The sequence below is a fragment of the Aythya fuligula genome, chromosome 21, assembly GCF_009819795.1.
Source record: "Aythya fuligula isolate bAytFul2 chromosome 21, bAytFul2.pri, whole genome shotgun sequence".
NCBI classification, from domain to species: Eukaryota; Metazoa; Chordata; class Aves; order Anseriformes; family Anatidae; genus Aythya; species Aythya fuligula.
Window position 1 is genome coordinate 6,894,845 of NC_045579.1, and position 16,022 is coordinate 6,910,866.

Here is a 16,022-nt window from a genome sequence, read left to right on the forward strand (position 1 = left end):
TTCTCCCCAGCACGAAAATCCCTTTGTAAATCCTCTCAGATGCAGCCATTTGCTTTGAAGGGCAGGGGAGCTGGCACTTCAGAGGCAGATTAATTCGACGGGGCACGGGGCTCTGATCTCGCTGCGCCCTCGTGCTGGGAACGTTGTGCCGGGGACGCTGGGGAGCCTCCTCCTGGGGCTCTTCCCATCAGCTCCTGCCCGTGGGGCACGCCAAGGCTGTCCCCAGCCCCTTCTGAAGCTTCATTTACAGCCAGAAGTGCTGAGCATTTTGTGAATTGAGCACACGCAAGAGAAGTGCTTTGCTCATTCGTATTCCCAGAGTGTGGACGAACCTCAAGCCCAGCACCTCTCTGTCCTGCCATTGCCACCTCTGTTCCCAGGCCTCCCTCACAAACACCTGAAATAGGGGGCTGGCAGACCCGGTCCCAAACTCCCCTCGAGCCCCTTCCCAGCTGTGAAAGCCAAACTGCTGCTGCTCAGAGACCCGCAGGGACACCTCTCCCCAGGGACTGCTGGCGTGCAGAGGCCGAGGCTCTCAGAACACCTTTACATGTGCCCAGCCCATATGGGTGCCGAGCATTAATTACTTTGATGTTTCCAAACCAGTACAGTGCAGGGAGGGGTGAGGTGCTGCTTTCTGGATGACGAAGCTGTACGCAGCAGCACAGCAGTCTGCAAACACGATTTGGAGTTTGGACAGCAATGTGTGTGAAAAGCAAGGCACATAAAGGAAGATGAGAGCAGGCAGGATAACCAGAGTAACCCCTCCTTTCTGTGCCCTCTGTGCACGTTATTTTGTATTTCTATCTGCAGAGACAGCCTGGCACGAGCACCCCAAGGGCAGAGAGGGCTGCAGCAGCACGAGGCCCAGCGATGTGATGGGGTGCACTGCCTCAGGCCTGGGGGACAGGGTGCCCGGGCACCCCTATAGCTTGGTGCCACCTTGACCTTGCCATTTCTCATTCCTGCTGGCTGTGGGGTGTCAGCACTGCCCCTGGTGACAGCCGGGTCTTTCCCAAGAAGCTGCCATTGGGGCACAGGGTGGGGGCTGTGGTTGTGCTGTCCCAAAGCCCCTGAAGCCCAGCGCTGCGGGGAGGCTGCTTCAGAAATCAGCCGCTGCCAGCTCCTGGTGCCAATCACGGTGTGGGAGGGGAAGGCAGGGAGAGCCAGCACGGCTGGTGAACAGGAGGAGGAACACGATGGGAAGGGAAAACATCTCGTACTGCTCCAAGGCGAAATGTTTTTAGGCTGTATCCATTCCCTTGCCCTTTCTCTTCAGGTGCCACCTGACATCCTTGGGTCCTGCAGCAAGGGCACAGCCACACAGGGACAAAACCCCTCTGCGGGTCTGCAGCTCCCGGGCATGCTGGGGACATCCTGGTCCCACTGACCCTCCGGGGACAGGGACACCTGCACTGCTGGTCCCGCGGGGTGGGAGATAGGTTAATCCAGCAGCTGCAAACCCAGGCTACGTGCTGCACGCCTGGAAATCCCTGAATTTGGTCATCTGTCAAAGCAATTAACTAGGATCAGGGCCACAGAGTGGCTTTGACAAATTGCAAAATACAAATTGTCAGCAGCTTGCAAGCCATTTGCAAATAACCCATTTCACTGAAGCCTCAAAAGACTCACTCAAGTGTGAATCTATAGGGCAGCAAGGCAGAGGTGCTGATTTGCATCCCTTTCATAAGGTACTTGTTTTCTCTCCAAAAACGGCCCCTTTCTCCCATGACTGTGGAGACACTTCACAGGCAGCCGTAAATGCAGAATAGGCTGATTTTTAATGCAGAATTATACAAATGGAACCATTCTTCCATTTCATGCCTCATGTTAGGTAATGTATTGGTGTTGCACAGGGAATCAAGGTTATGTCCTTGTTTTGATGATTTACGAACTGAGCATTTTACATCTCCAAACAGCAAGCACTACAGAGACAAAAATATTCCCACGACCGCCGGGAGGATGAGCAGGAGATGTGACAGGGTGATGCTGGCTCGTCCCAGGCAAGGTGCAGCACCCTCGCGACACGGACCCGGGTGCCTGGCTCCAGGAGGAGTCTTTGCCAGCACAGCTCTGCATCCCACATGGGTGTTCAGGTCCCCACACATTACAGGAATGTTTAGAAGTCCCTGGTTTTACGTGGAAACAATGCTGCTTTATCTCGGAGGGGGACATCCCTGGCTCTGTGCGCGATGCTCCCTGCAGCGCGCCGACTGTCCTTTGTCGGGGAGCTACGGCTCCAAGCCATTGCCATGGAAATAGAGGAGTGCCATTGCACTCTGGGGCTGAACAGCCCCTCGGATGGGCTGGGGGGAGGAAAGCAGCAAATTCCCATGCGTGGGCAGATGGCAAGACACGTGTGGGCTCAGCACCATCAGGGCTCCACTGAGTGCCTGCACCCAGCACCAACAGGAGCAGCCCCCTGCCCCGCTGCGCTCCTGGGCAAAGCCTGGACATCGCTGTGAACCCAGCCCTGCCCAGCCTGGCCGAGCTGGGAACGCGTTGTCTGGAGCCCCAAATCCCTCCAAGTTAATTACAAATTTAGGAAAACATAGCTGCCAAGGTCTTTAAAGCTGGGCCTGGGAATTAAGGCACGGGAGCTGACATACAGTAGCACCTAGGTAAATTAAACGTGCCACATCACTACCTATTCATATTACAGAACTGAGCTTCAGGATTACATACTAATAAAAGTGGCATTTAAAACAATTCCTAAGTTCCTTCCCTCTCCCCTCTCCCCACAAGTAATTAAACTGACAACACTTCATGCGATGGAAGAGAGGGGATTTATTACAGAAGAAAATTAGCAGGGGGTGAAGCACACCGAATTCCCACCGCCAGGCTCTCGCAGCCAGGCAGACAGCACGTGCCTGCTGGAAACGGGGCAGGACTGGAGAAGGAGCAGCCCTGGTGCTTGGGTGTGCGTGCCCCCAAGGAGCGATGTGTGTGCAGGGCAAAGGCTGCATGCCCCCGGCGGTGCCAGGACACCCAGGGGAGCCTCAGGCACCCAACCATGCAGGGGAACAGCAGCATGCCCCAAACCCAGGCCTGCGTGGGTTTCAACCCCCATTTTCAAACATTTCGATGCATGCTGACAAGATGCAGGGTGCCCTGTACCCAGCACTGGGGGGCAGGAGCGCAGCCGGCACGGGGAGCCCCCAGCAGGGCTGGCACGGGGGTAGCAAACACCACCAAAGATCCCCGGCAGAGCCTGACTGGCTCTGACAAGGACACAGCAGCTGTTATAGGCTGTTCTACCCGGCCGTGTGGGATTATTTCAGATAGGATTTGAAAAGCACTGGGGGCGGGCGGGGGAGAAGCCCGGGAAGCCAGCATGTGCCTTCAGGCAGAGAAACGTCTTCAGCAAGTTTCCGTGTAAAACCTGAGCTCCGCTATTCACCTGCTGCTGCTCTGACAAGCATCCTGCCAGCTGACAGAAAACAACCGACACGCAGGCTGCCGGCCCTGGCGAGAGGCAGAGGCCACGGCTTCAGCTGGCAAACACCACGAGGCCAGGAGAGGGGCTCCCACGGAGCCCCCCAAGGAGCTGCTCTGCTCCGAGCAGCTCGGAGCATCGGTGCTGAGGTCATGGGCACTGAGACCTAACCCCAGCAGGACCTGGCACTGCCCCGTGTGTGCTGCTACAGCAGCAAGGAGCAGGCTTGCGTGAAGCCAGGAGAAGCAGAGCCTGGAGGCGAGCTGCGCACGACCTCGCCTGCTTCAGCATCCCTTGGTACCCGCTCCGCAGGTGTGGATGCAGCAGCAGCTCAGGTGCCGGGGAGCGTCCAGCCCAGCAGATAAAGCACAGGGAAAGGTCCCTGGCTGCTGCCGGCCCTTGGAAGGTGCACGTACAGCAACGAGGGAACAAACTGGCACAGGCAGCGCCCGGGATCTGCAACCCGCAAACTCTGCCAGCGCCTCTGCCAACGCTGCCTCAAACACTGCGCGCATTTAGCGCGGCGGGGCCGGACAGTAGGGCATTTCATCAAACTGTCTGCAGTAACACTCGCCGTCTGTCCCGCCTGGACAAAGGGGTGCTGTGAGAGCTGCCTTTCAAGCTAAAACCTGCACCTGTCTCCCATTTATTTCACTCTCCCCCCAGGATTTTGCACCAGCGCTGGCTATCAGGCAGAGGCAAGAGCTCCAGCTCAGACACAACCTGCTGGAAAGTTTCTCCCAATGCCACCTCCAAACCCACCCAAAATCCTGTAGAAGAGTCACAGGCTCAAGCCTGATTCTTCAGGAAAAATACAAATCCATAAAACCAAGGAAATTAGCTCTTCTTTATTGTGCCTTCCCATCTCACACTGCTTGTACTCCCGTGTCCAGATCCAGCCTTGGGTAACCCAAGGGCAGGACTTCTCCCCTTAGCCCCAGCTTGGTGCTGGGGTGCCCAGCACTGGGCTGGCCCACGTGGCCCCACGTCACCGCTCCTCAGTTACAAAATGGTGCTGCCAAAAGGAAGGGATGGCGACACGTGTACGAGAGCAGTAAACCCGGCGGCTTAGAGATTATCCCTAATGTTGTGAAGAATAAATAAGGACAGCAGAGTTCAGCTGCGGGCCCGGCCCACCGGACCAGACCCCGGCACGGGGAGGAGCGCGAGAGCCCAGAGCCCCCCATGCCCCAGGGCCATGCTCCTCCAGCCCCCAGAGCTGCCAGGACGGGTCCATCAGCTTCACATGGGAATGTGCATTTTCCCCCCAGCCATAGATGAAGAATGAGGTCATTCCCTGCTTCATTCACGAGTTTTCTTCCTTTTCCACACGTTTCTCCCCTGCAGAATCGATCCACGAACAAAGCAGTTTATCCAGGGAGCGATCAGGCCTTTTAGTCCAACAAAATAAAGGCATCGGCGTGGAAAATCCGGACGTAAACCCTGAGCCCTGCGGGGGAGGCAGGAGCTGGGGTTTCCCCGGTGGCAGGAGGTGGCTCTGAGCTGACCCCACAAACTCTGCAGCAATCCCCAACCCACGGGGCTGGGGCAGCAGTGCTGGGAGGATTCCCTCTCCTCCAGCCCACTCCAACAGAGGTGCAGGGATTTCAGGAGACGGCGATGCCTTCAACCTACCCCATGCCCTCCAGATCCTGCTATGAACCACTTCTTATGGCACTTTTTACTAGCACTTTCTGCCCCATCAACAGCCACAGCCCCTGGTCCCGACGTGCTCTCTCTGGCCCTGCAGCTCAGGACATCTCAATGCAGCCCCTAGGGCAGCGAGCGGCTGCTTTTGGGGCCGGGCAGGGGCCAACACCAGGCTGCAGGGAACCCCGGCTCCCCCGCTAAATAACCGAGCACTTATCTTGTTTTCTAAATTAATGTGCTCAGGCGTGTCATTACAGCGTACGCAGGAAACACTTTGATCTCAAAAAAAAATAAGATAAGTTAGCTCAGTATGCATTAAGTAGCGGCTTAACGAGTTTTAAAACAAAATAATTAAAATGGGTTCATTATACTGTTGTAACACAATACGACTTCACAGGAATGGCGCATCCGAGTTCACAGCTCTGCCTGCCGAGATATCCCAAATAAAGGCAAACATTATCACTGTGAAAAATACCCAAGGAACGGATATCTGCCAGCAGGATTTGTCGGGAAGATCTCCCTGGGTGTCCCACTTCCCCCAGGAAGCCTGAACTGGGCTGCACAGCCAATGCAGTGCTCTATTTAATGGGGTTGCTCTCGATTTACACCGCTGTATCCAAGAGCCAACCCTGGCTTTCTTCATGGGAACTCCCAGGTGGCCCCGCGAGCCCACGGATGCTCAGTCTATCACGAAAGCCCAGCGGTTGTATGAGCAAATGAACAAAGGGAAAGTGTAAAGAATTCTGAAAGATCCAATAACTGCTACAGCAATGGAGAAGATGAGAGAAATCAAACCGCTAAAAGCAGACAGACAGATAGCTTTTATGGAGCAAGAAATACAATAAAAAATGGAAGAAGCAAAGCACGCTTTGAAAGTATCAAACGTCAATACACAGGCTGGGAGAAAGCAAGAGCAGGATCCCAGTGCTCAGCCCCACCGGGGCTGTCCTGCTCCGGGCACGGGGGCCGGCACTGTGGGAGCAGGCTCGTGGCTGGACCTGCTCAGTGGAGAAAAGAGAACGGGCTGAAAAGACGGAGAAAAAGCAAAACCAAAATAGAAAGCAAGGAAATAGAAATAGAAAGCGAGAATGAAATCCAGGGCAAAGACTTTTGATCCTTTCATACAGAGGTTTAAATCCCCTTTTAGCACCAAACAATTGCTTTTTCCACGGAGGAGAGCAGTGCTCCCTGCCACGGCCACCTCGGTGCGCGCACAGCACCTGGCGGAGCAGCAGCAGGAGCAGCAGCAGGAGCAGGAGCGCGATCCTGCAGGATAAAGGTGAACATGAGTCACCAGCGGCACTTCTCCAGCGAGCGCCGAGGAAACACTGCGCTGTTTGTGGGCACACACCCTCCGGAGGCTAATTGCCAGTGAGTCAGATATCACTGTGCTTTGCATCTCATTAAAAAAAAAAAAAAAAAAATCCCCTTTGCAAGAGAGATTAAACTTTCCAAAGCATTATCTCCAGAGGAGATGAAGATCCCAGCCAGGCAGATCAGCAATGACAAGGAGACTTTTCTCACCCCTTGCTGCTGTCTGTAACCCTCTGCGATGCACTCCATCTCCTGTGGCATCTCGGCTTTCTGCAGAAGAGCAGAAAGGTGGCCCCTGCCCGTGCCCACCCCAGGTCACCCAGAAACCCCCTGTTTGCTGCATACAGTGCTGCTGATGTCCTTGTGGGAGCAGGATAGAAACTCCAGCAGAAACACTTCTCTTCATTAAAAAAAAAAAAAAAAAAAAAAAAAAAGAGAAAAAAGATGAAACTCATCCCTCAGCATCAACACTCAGAAGAGCAACCTCGGCCAAAAGTTATTCACACCTGAAGACAGAGAGGATTAATTAGCAGCGTGCAGCGACAGCCTGAGCTGGTGCCAGCACATCCGTGTGCCAGCAGCCCTGCGTGCTGGGCTGGGACCACCAAGGGACCACGTCCCCCCCGGGGGGCTGCAAGGTCCCATCCTGCACAGGGCATCCTGGGCACAGCGCCCGCAAGGAACCGCCTGCAAGAAGCGGCTCCATCCTCTGCCATCAAAATGAGCAGCACTTACTTTGCCAGTGAACATGTCACTTTGACACAGCGAGTTCTGCATATTTCGCTTGAGAGGATGCGAAAGGAGTAGAGAGCCTCTTACAGAACCAGGAAACAAGATGATGAATAACGTCCCTGCTCTTCCCAGAGAAAACTTAATAAGGAAGCGTACGGAAGGCAACTACTTGTGGGGAACGAGTTTATTCTTCTTGGAAGCTCTTTTGAAAATCACGCACGCCAACGTCTGGGATTGTAATGCTCTCTTTGTTTAATGCAAAGCCACTCCAGGCTCGGCTGGAGCTCGAGACGCGCCGAGCTGCTCCTCCGAGGCCCCTCTGCAGGGGAAGGAGCAGAGCCTGGCGAGGGTCAAGGCACAAGTGGGAACACGGCCACGTGCTGCTGGTCCCCAGCATCAATCACCGACGTTTCATTGGGTACTTAAGTGGATGTCCTAATCCACGGCAATTAACTAACGCTTCATTACTGCAGACGGAGCAAAGAGATGCTACCGCAGCCCCAGGAGCGCGGCTGGGGTCACGCACAGGACCACAGCAATTAGGGAAACAAACCCCAGGGGGACACAATGCGAGCTGTGGGCTCGGCTGTGGGGCCAGCACCGGGGCCAGCCCAGCCCCGGGGGACCCCACACTTCCCCCCCAGCCTGGCTGCTTCCATGATCCAAGCAAAACTCGCTCCAGTGCCAACATAAATCTGCACTGCTTGCTCTCAAGAGCCCTGAGTGTCGTCTTGCAAGCGACAATCCATCAGCTCTCCCCCACCGCCCAACAATAGCTTTATGTACAGCTCGGAAGCCACCATTATGCTATTCACATTCCCTATTTATGGAGCTGTAAAGCACTGCTGAGCATTTATCATGGAGATCTCCGCCCGAACATCCTGGGGTGTCGCAGAAAGGGACGCACAGTCAGCCTGATTGCTGAAAGACTGTACCCAAACTGCAAACCCACACTCCTGCCTGAACCAAGTGCAGGCACCAGCAGGGGCTCTGCTGCTCTGGGCCATGTCCCGAGGCAGCCTCTCACCTCCACCACCCGGGGACCCGTGCCAGCAGGCTCCTTCCCCGTGCTCCCACGTCAGGGCACACGCACTCTGCCTGCTCTGGTTGTTCCCTCTCAAAGGTCCCCGCCTGTGTTTCTCCTGCAGGTCACACTCCCTTTGCAGAACCATGTTACCGCTCCCTGACTACATGTTGTTCTCGAAGCAGCTTTTACTCAGCCTTTATTTGGAGCGATAAACTCGGAGCTCCGTGGGATTTGCAACGCTGCCGCCCCCGTTCAGCAGAAGGAAGGCTCCCCGCGCCCCACGTGCTGCCACCCGCGGCAGCAGCGCCTTGTCCCCTGCCACCCCAGCCTGGAGCTAGGGGCAGGTCCACGGCAGGGGCTCTGCTCCCTTCGCTGCCAGCCCTTTGCTTTGTTAGGAAAGGGCAAATTGTTCTCATTACCCGCTCCAGCCAGGGTCCCCCTGACACAGCTCCAAGGAATGACCCCGACTCCCCAGGGCTCAGCGAACGGCTGAGCGCTGCCAGAGTCACCGTGAGGACCCACGCTGGCAGTGCCGCTTGCCAGGATGCCCCAGCAGCTACGGGAGCACAAATACAGCTCTGGGGCCATGGCACCGTCTGTGGGAAACCAGAGATGCGAGCAAGACCTTTGGAGGGAACTCAAGCACGAGGCGTTGCATGCTGTGCCTCCCCCCATACGTTATTTCCCAGTCACGTTGAGACATTTCCCACATCAGAGCTGGAAGCAGCGACTCCTGTGAGCGACGAGCTTCATTTCATGTTTCCTCGCTGCAGTCCATGTACCTTCTCCCCCGCAGCTAGCGAAGGCGGAGGGCGCAGGGCCGTGCTCCTCGGGGCCAGGCGGTGCCTGGAGGGTGCTTATTTCCATGCAACTGCGCATCCATCTCCAGCCAAGCCAGATTTCTTCTCCTTTTATTGCTGTTGCTTGGTACCAGAAAGGCTGAATCACTCAGCAGCGCTGAGGAAGCGCCGGAGAAGTGCCGCATCCTCCTGCGCTCGGGGTTAGTGCCGGAGGCCTCCACCTCCCCCTGCGCTCCGACAGCCGCTCCAAACAGCCCCATCCGCGGGATGAAGCTCCAAAAATGAAGACGTGCAGGGGGCGAGGGTCTCCAGCAGTGGTGGCTGGAGGGGAGTTGCTGGTAGAACACGGCCACGGGGCTGGGACACACGGGCAGGACGTGGTGACGGTCACTGCCCCAGCACCGGAGCAGGGTGCCAAAGCCCCACTCGCCATGAACCTCCCCGGGAGGCTCCTGTGCCAACACCCAAGCCCCAGCGCTTGCCTCCCCCCAGCAGACTCCAGGCAGAGATGTCCCAGCTCCACGCTGAGAGGAGGCTTCGGTACGGCCTCGACGGGAGGCAGAGGCTGGGGAAGTAAATCGGTGAAGTAGCAGCGGTTCAGTGCCAGGAAAAACCTCATTTCACGAGGAATCCTCCCAAAACCAAATTAATGTCGAAGGATAAAGGTAGGTAAACCTCCCGCAGTTAAGTTCAGGCCACAGAGGCTCAGTTTAAATCTCCCAGCAGTTCTGATTTAATCAATGCGTTTCGAAGAGAAATTAGATGAAGTACGTCTCCACCACGGGAAATTAGGTGAGCTAGCCGAGTCTGGAGGCGCAGGTCCCGGTAAGAAGAGCCACAGGAAACGTTCCCATCCGCCCTAATTCCACTGTGCGAGAGGCAGTTCGGGTCTGGAGCTGTGTGGTATTCCAGGGAAGGATTCATCCCCATGGAGAGCAGGCATCGGGGTGGGGGCCAAGCAGCAGCACCCAGAGGAGACCCCCGGGTGGGTGCCGGGCCACAAAGCCCCCTCCCAGCATCACTGCCCAGCTTGGGGAAGAAGGGACAAAGGAAGAAGGGATGTGAAAGCACCGAAGAGATGAGGTCTGCCCTGGGTCACTTCCCATCCTCCCCTGATGCTGCCCAATGCGCTTGGCAGCTCGGAGGTCCCCCGACAGAAGTTTCTGGTCCCAAACTCGAACCACATCGGGCCCGAGGCTCCCCCATTGTGGAGCAACAGCCGGCAATGCGGCACAGCTCCCGCACCCCCAGCTCAGCGTATCGATGCCTTCCTCTGTCCTCCCAGCGCTGCCCCTATCAGCTCTATTCAGAGGCTCAAGCATGCACACATTTTCATAGCGCATCGCAGACCTGTCCGAGGTCACACAGTTTATTCACACCCTACAGAGCTGTGGCACAGCGGCTCCCGCTGCTTGCTGCCGCCCTGCACGCCGGCATCAATACAAATAACCCGTGCTGGGAGGCCTCTCGGATCAGCACGAGAGGAAGCAAGGTAAGCACAAGGTTATCAGGCCACCTGGCGAGCCGGCCCGCACCTCGCTCCACTTTCTGTTTACGCCTTGAAGAGGAGAAGGGCTCCGCTCCTCGCTGCCAGCAGATGACGGTTACATAAAGCGCGCCCCGAGCCGCGGCGCTCAGATGCCGCGAGCAGATGGGCAGCCAGTTCACACATCCCATGGACCCGTATGACAAACGAAGGCATGATCGGCGCTGACGCGGGCGCTGCCTCCCAGGAGGCTGCTGGGGACCGGGGACAGCAGTGATGCCCCCACCAACCCCCCCGGGGCTGTCGCTGTGCCCTCGGAGGGCAGCAGTGCCCCGAGAGCCGCTCGTGCGCCGAGGCTGCTCGGCGTGGGCACGGCTCCTTTTCCTCCTCGGTGAAATTGCTGCCGGCTCGGAGGTACGAACCGCGGCATAAAAGCGCAGTTTATTCGAGCATTATGGTGGCCATTAAGTGTCATAGCCGGCGACACTAGATGAATTCCTGTGGCAATCAATTCGCCCGGGAACAGCCAGCTCAGCCCCTGCGTGGATGCGGGATGAGTAAGGGCTCCTCAGCGGAGGCCATTAACTCCCACTGCTTACTGCTCTCATTACTCCCCAGACTGCAAGCCTTGCATCTTTGACGAGCGGCTGAATCTACATTTGACAGCATGAACTTGATGAGCGAAATTCATGGGAAATATTTGCCTTGGCAGGAGCTATCGGGCCCATAAAGTTTCCTCGGCGCACACGCGCAGGAACGTATGCTTTTAATGAGCCGCTTTGTACAATCAAACAAACTGCAAGCAGGATTTTTACCCTCACTGCAAATCACTGCGGAGCTAAATGCCATAAGAATCGGGGCATAATGTTTAAAACAGGATATTGGTGGCTACGGGAGGGGAGTCACCAGGCAGAGCTAGCAGACAGCACAGCACAGGGAGCCGTCACTCCGGCACACGTGCAGACGTATGCGCTGACACAGGCACACGCACACACACGGCTGCAGGTGCACGCTCGGTGCCGGCAGCCCCTGACACAGCCCCGACCCCACAGCCCCACGGGGAACTCGCAGAAGCTTCGAGGGGCAGCGCTGCAAAACCACCCAGCTCCTCGCTGCTCTCCCACCCAACCGGGGGAGCTGAAAGTTCCCCTATGAGGTTTGTAGGTGCTGCTTTCCTCAGCTTAGGGTAGCTCAGCTTGTTTGTAGGGTCATGATATCGCCACTGCCCCGGGGCAAAAGGAAGCAGGCTTGGAAGGAGCCCTGGGGCAGGAGCACAGGCACCACCTCCCCGTGCATCCAGCAACTGGAGGCAGAGACTGCATGGGGTGAAACGGGCACCGGAAAGGTCTGCTGCTTCTCTCAGAGCTATTTTTCTGGTAGTCTTCAAGAAAATGAGGGGAAATGACATGGGAAATGTCAGAAATAAAGCCAGAAGCAATTAGAGTTAGAGGGAAGCGAGAGCAGCAGGCAAGGTTAGCAGGAAAGTTATCTCTTATTAAAAATGAAACGCAGAGGGACTGCAAGCTGATGAGGTGGTACAGAGGACAGGCTGGCAGAGAGGATCCAGGGTATGCAGCGAAGAAATTCGTGAGGCAATTCGAGGAGAGAAGCGACCGGAAGGCTCCCATTTTCCTTGCTAAACTCCTCACAAAATAAAAAAGCAGAGGGCGTCCTCTGTTTCTAAGATTACAGCCTTCTGCTGGCTCCAGCCTCGGGAAGCAGCCCTCCAGCTCCGCCGGTCTTTTCATCTTCCACCAAATACATCCAAACTGGGAGGCACCCTGAAAAATGTTTCAGGTGCTTCGCCCAGGAGTAATTCCTAAGGTCACGGCACCACTGCAGGCTCCGCGGAGGCTCCGTCCTTCCCCCGGCACAGCACAGCCTTGCCAGGCAGACGTCTCCGGTGGCAGTGCAGAGCTGCTGGCTCGCCCGGGCCATCAGAGCACGGCCACAGGGACAAGGCCAGGGCCATGGGCAGCTCGCTCAGCTTGCTGTGCCCACCTGGAACGTGCCGCATGGTTGTCAGTCCCCGGGTCTGTGTGCGACTGCCCTGACACATCAGAGATAAACCCGAAAGCCACCGAAGACAAAACCCGAGGGCCTCCTGCAGTTCTTCAGCATGGAAGAAAATCTCAGCTCAAGTTTCACCTTCCTTAATCCGACGCTCGAGCCAAGCCACAAAGCCTCCAGCGACTCCGGCGGGCCGTGGAGAAGTGCCCTTCACATCACCCATGTCCCGACGGCCGCTCCGCAGCACTCAGGGCACCCTGCCCCGCCGGGAGCAGGACTCGTGCCAGTGTCTGCCACGAGCACCTCGGAGCGGGGAGCAGAGCAGCGAGAGGCGGAGAGGGCTGATGGGCTCCCCTAGTTGCTGCTCGGGGTAGGGCTGCCGCCGGTGCTCACATCCATCCGTCCGCTCATCCCGCAGCCGTGCAGCCCTCTGCGTCCCGCTCCCCGGGGAGCGGCCGTGCGGCCCGATTCTCGTTTTCCTTGTGGTGGGGCCGCTCGCCATGGGACCCCCCTCTGCAGCACGACCCTCTGCACATCCAGAAAGCACAACGCCGTGTGTGAGCCGCTCTCGCGCTCCACAGACGCAGGAGAGGGTCATGGCAGACGGCACTGTCTGACCCGTGCCCCACATCAAGCGCCTAATTGTTCAAAATAGGACTTTAAAAATACAGAATTGGGTTGGGGAGAGAGGAACGTGGTGCACATCGCACAGCAGCATAGTTTTCCGTACCATCTTACTCGTTTGGCACACCGACGCCTTAAACATATCCCACTGAAACCGGTCAAAATAAACAAAAATAGGCATTCCTGCAGCTTTAAGGGCAGACACGCAGAGAGCGGGCAGGGGCCGGGTAACTAGTGTTCTCCAAACACAATACCCCGAAAATAACAAGATTTCAGCTCAGATGACTTCGCAGCGGTAATGAAAATGTGTTACATAACACTTTGCCTCTGTCTCCTCTGCTTTGCAATTCTCGATTAATCTACAAAACACATCCAGCTGTCTGTCTGCGTGCGCACTCTACATGCCCGGGGCGCCCTGCCCGCCCCTCCCGGCCCCTTCCCCCAAAACGCACCTGCCCGGCCGGCCGGGGGGCCCGGCCCGAGAGCTGCCTTTCCCCGGGAGCGTGCAGCGAACAACAGGCGAAGAAAACCCGATCGCGCATCCCAGCCGCCGGGGCGGCCGCGCGGGGCTCGGGGAGGCGGCGGGCGCCTCTCCACCTCTCCCGGGATGAAGGCGCTCGGCTTGCGGCGCTCCCGGCTGCAAGTCGCCGGGCTGCATCGCTCCGTGCCTGCTCCGCCACCCTCCGGAGCAACTTCAGCCTCCAACTCCTCCAGCCCCGCACCGCTCCCGTTCCGCTCCGCTCCGCACCCGCTCGGTGCAGCCCCGCGGGCGGCTGCCCCCGGCCCCCAACCGCGGCCCCCCGGCCCCCTACCTGCTTCCCGGGAGCCGGCGTATCCACATGGTCACGTCTCCCGGCCCGGCCCGGCCCGGCGGGGCTCACCGCCTCAGCTCTCCATCCGTGCGCGCCGCCCCGCGCCCGCGGCGGCGCTCAGCGGCGGGGCAGGCGGCGCCCAGCGGCTGGGGCATGCCCGGGGGCCGCCCCAAGGCCGCGCAGCCCCCGGCGGAGGGGAGGGAGGGCGGCGCTCGGTGCTCGTGCCCCCAAGCCCCCGGGGCGCTCAGCACCGGCGGGGCAGCAGCGCGCCCGCGGAGGCTGCGCGCCCCATGGGCGGCGGGGGAGGCGCGGGGCTCCGGCGGGCGCGGTGCGGTGCGGCTCGGCTTGGCACGGCTCGGAGATGCTCGGCACGGCTCGGAACAGCACAGCACGGTTCAGCACGGTTCAGCACGGCTCGGCACGGCTCCGCGCGCCCGCGTGTGTGCGCGCGCGCCCGCGGGGCGGGGGCGAGGGGGGGGCCGCGGCTTTGGGAAGTTGCGCGGGGAGGAGGCGGGGGCGGAGCGCGGCCCCTGCGCGCCGCGGAGCCGCCGGTGCGGGCTGTGCCCGGGGACGGAGCCGCCGCCGCCGCCGCCCGCGGACGGGTCCCGGCCGCCCCCTCCTCTCCATCCCGCCCCCGGCCCCGTTGCCTGCGCACGGAGGTGGCGAAACGCCCCGGCCCCGCTGAGCCTCCGCGGACCCCGAGCGGGTCGGGTGGATGCGCCCGGCCCCCGCGGGGGCGGCTGGGGGCGGCTCGGGGGCACCCCGGGGTGCGGGGACCTTCCCGGAGCGCGCAGGGGGCGCGGGGCGCTCGGCGCTCCCGGAGCCCCCGGGGAGCTGCGGGCGGAGCGGGCTCGGCGCGGCCCCGGGCGGCTCCTGGCGGCCGCCGCAGCTCGGTCCTGCGCCCAAAGTTTGGGCTGCTCCTCCCGAGCCGCCGGAGAACGCCCCGCCAGCGGCAGCCCCGGCGGCCAGCGGCGTCCCGCCGAGCTCCCCTGGGGCTCCCGAGCCGGGACTTGCAGCAGCCGCCGGAGCTCCGCCAGCCGCGAGTTCAGGCTTTTTTTTTTCTTTCCCTTTTTTTTTTTTTTTTTTTTTTTTTCGTGCTCATTTCACGACAATAGGACACGCGCGGATGTGTCAGGAAAGGCTCTGGTTATTTTAGGAGGTGTTTCATCATAGCCCGGTATGTTTTCTGCTTCCAGAGGGTGCTGACAGTAAGGAACGGAATTATTCCTATAGCTAGGATACCGAAAGGAAAGCATCTCTTTGGGGGAGGCAGAAAAAAATAAGCTGCCTTGGATGTTTGCTGTTCAATCGCTGTAATAAATTTTTGCATGAATTTGGCAATGGATTCCACAAAGCTGCCCCGGCTACAGGTGAGAAACAGGATTGCGTTTTGCCGAGTCAGAGTCAATTCCCTTGCAGGAACAAACCTTCAATGCTCCTCACTGGCAGTGCATGGTGCCAGCGAGGAAAAGGCATTTAAACAGCCACAACTCACTTTGTACAAAGCACTCACGCCAAAAGCAAGGTTAAAGAGAAATGAACGTCTCTCCAAAGCCTTTCTGAGTCTCGAGATTTTTCTGGCTCCATATAATCCTGTTCTAGAAACACAAATAGCTTCCTTTAAGCAAGCAAGCCAGATTAAAGGTCACTGTTGTCCTTATGACACCTAACAAGTCCCTGCTCGTTACGTGTGCTCCCAGTGGATCAGCCGCAGCTGCCTCTGCAAGTGCTGTAGCTCAGCATCCAAATCCCCACATTATTTTGGGTTGGATTCCTGGTCAGAGGGAACCTATTCTGGGGAGGATGAACTCTCAGGAGCTGGCCTGAGGAATAGCTTGCCCTGTCAGATTTCAGCTCACAGAGAGGTCTGTTCCCCCAGCAAACACAGCGGAGCCAGGTGTGCAGAGCTGCCCTAAAGCTGGGGTTTGCTTTGTTTTCCTCCAAGCACACTTTGGAGCTGCTTGGGCAGAGGCACACGAAGGTGCTGACTCACCTGGTGGAGCTATGGGGTCGATGGCAGCTATAGGGCAGGGTACGAATCCCACAAACTGGAGCTCATCCCTGCCCAAACTTCTCATCCCCCCGCAGCCTGCAGGGGGGGAGCCACGAGACACAGCGGTCCTCGTTACAT

At 58.3% G+C, this 16,022-nt stretch overlaps 1 protein-coding gene across 1 annotated transcript in view; it reads right to left on the bottom strand.

Moving 5' to 3' along the window:
• AJAP1 (adherens junctions associated protein 1) overlaps nucleotides 1–13,921 on the bottom strand; it is a 41,749-nt gene extending 27,828 nt beyond the window's left edge. The window contains exon 1 of the mRNA XM_032201534.1: nucleotides 13,892–13,921. Within this exon, the coding sequence (XP_032057425.1) occupies nucleotides 13,892–13,920 (29 nt within the window). The 5' untranslated portion in view covers nucleotide 13,921. The remainder of the gene's footprint in view (nucleotides 1–13,891) is intronic.
• Nucleotides 13,922–16,022: the final 2,101 nt, after the last annotated feature.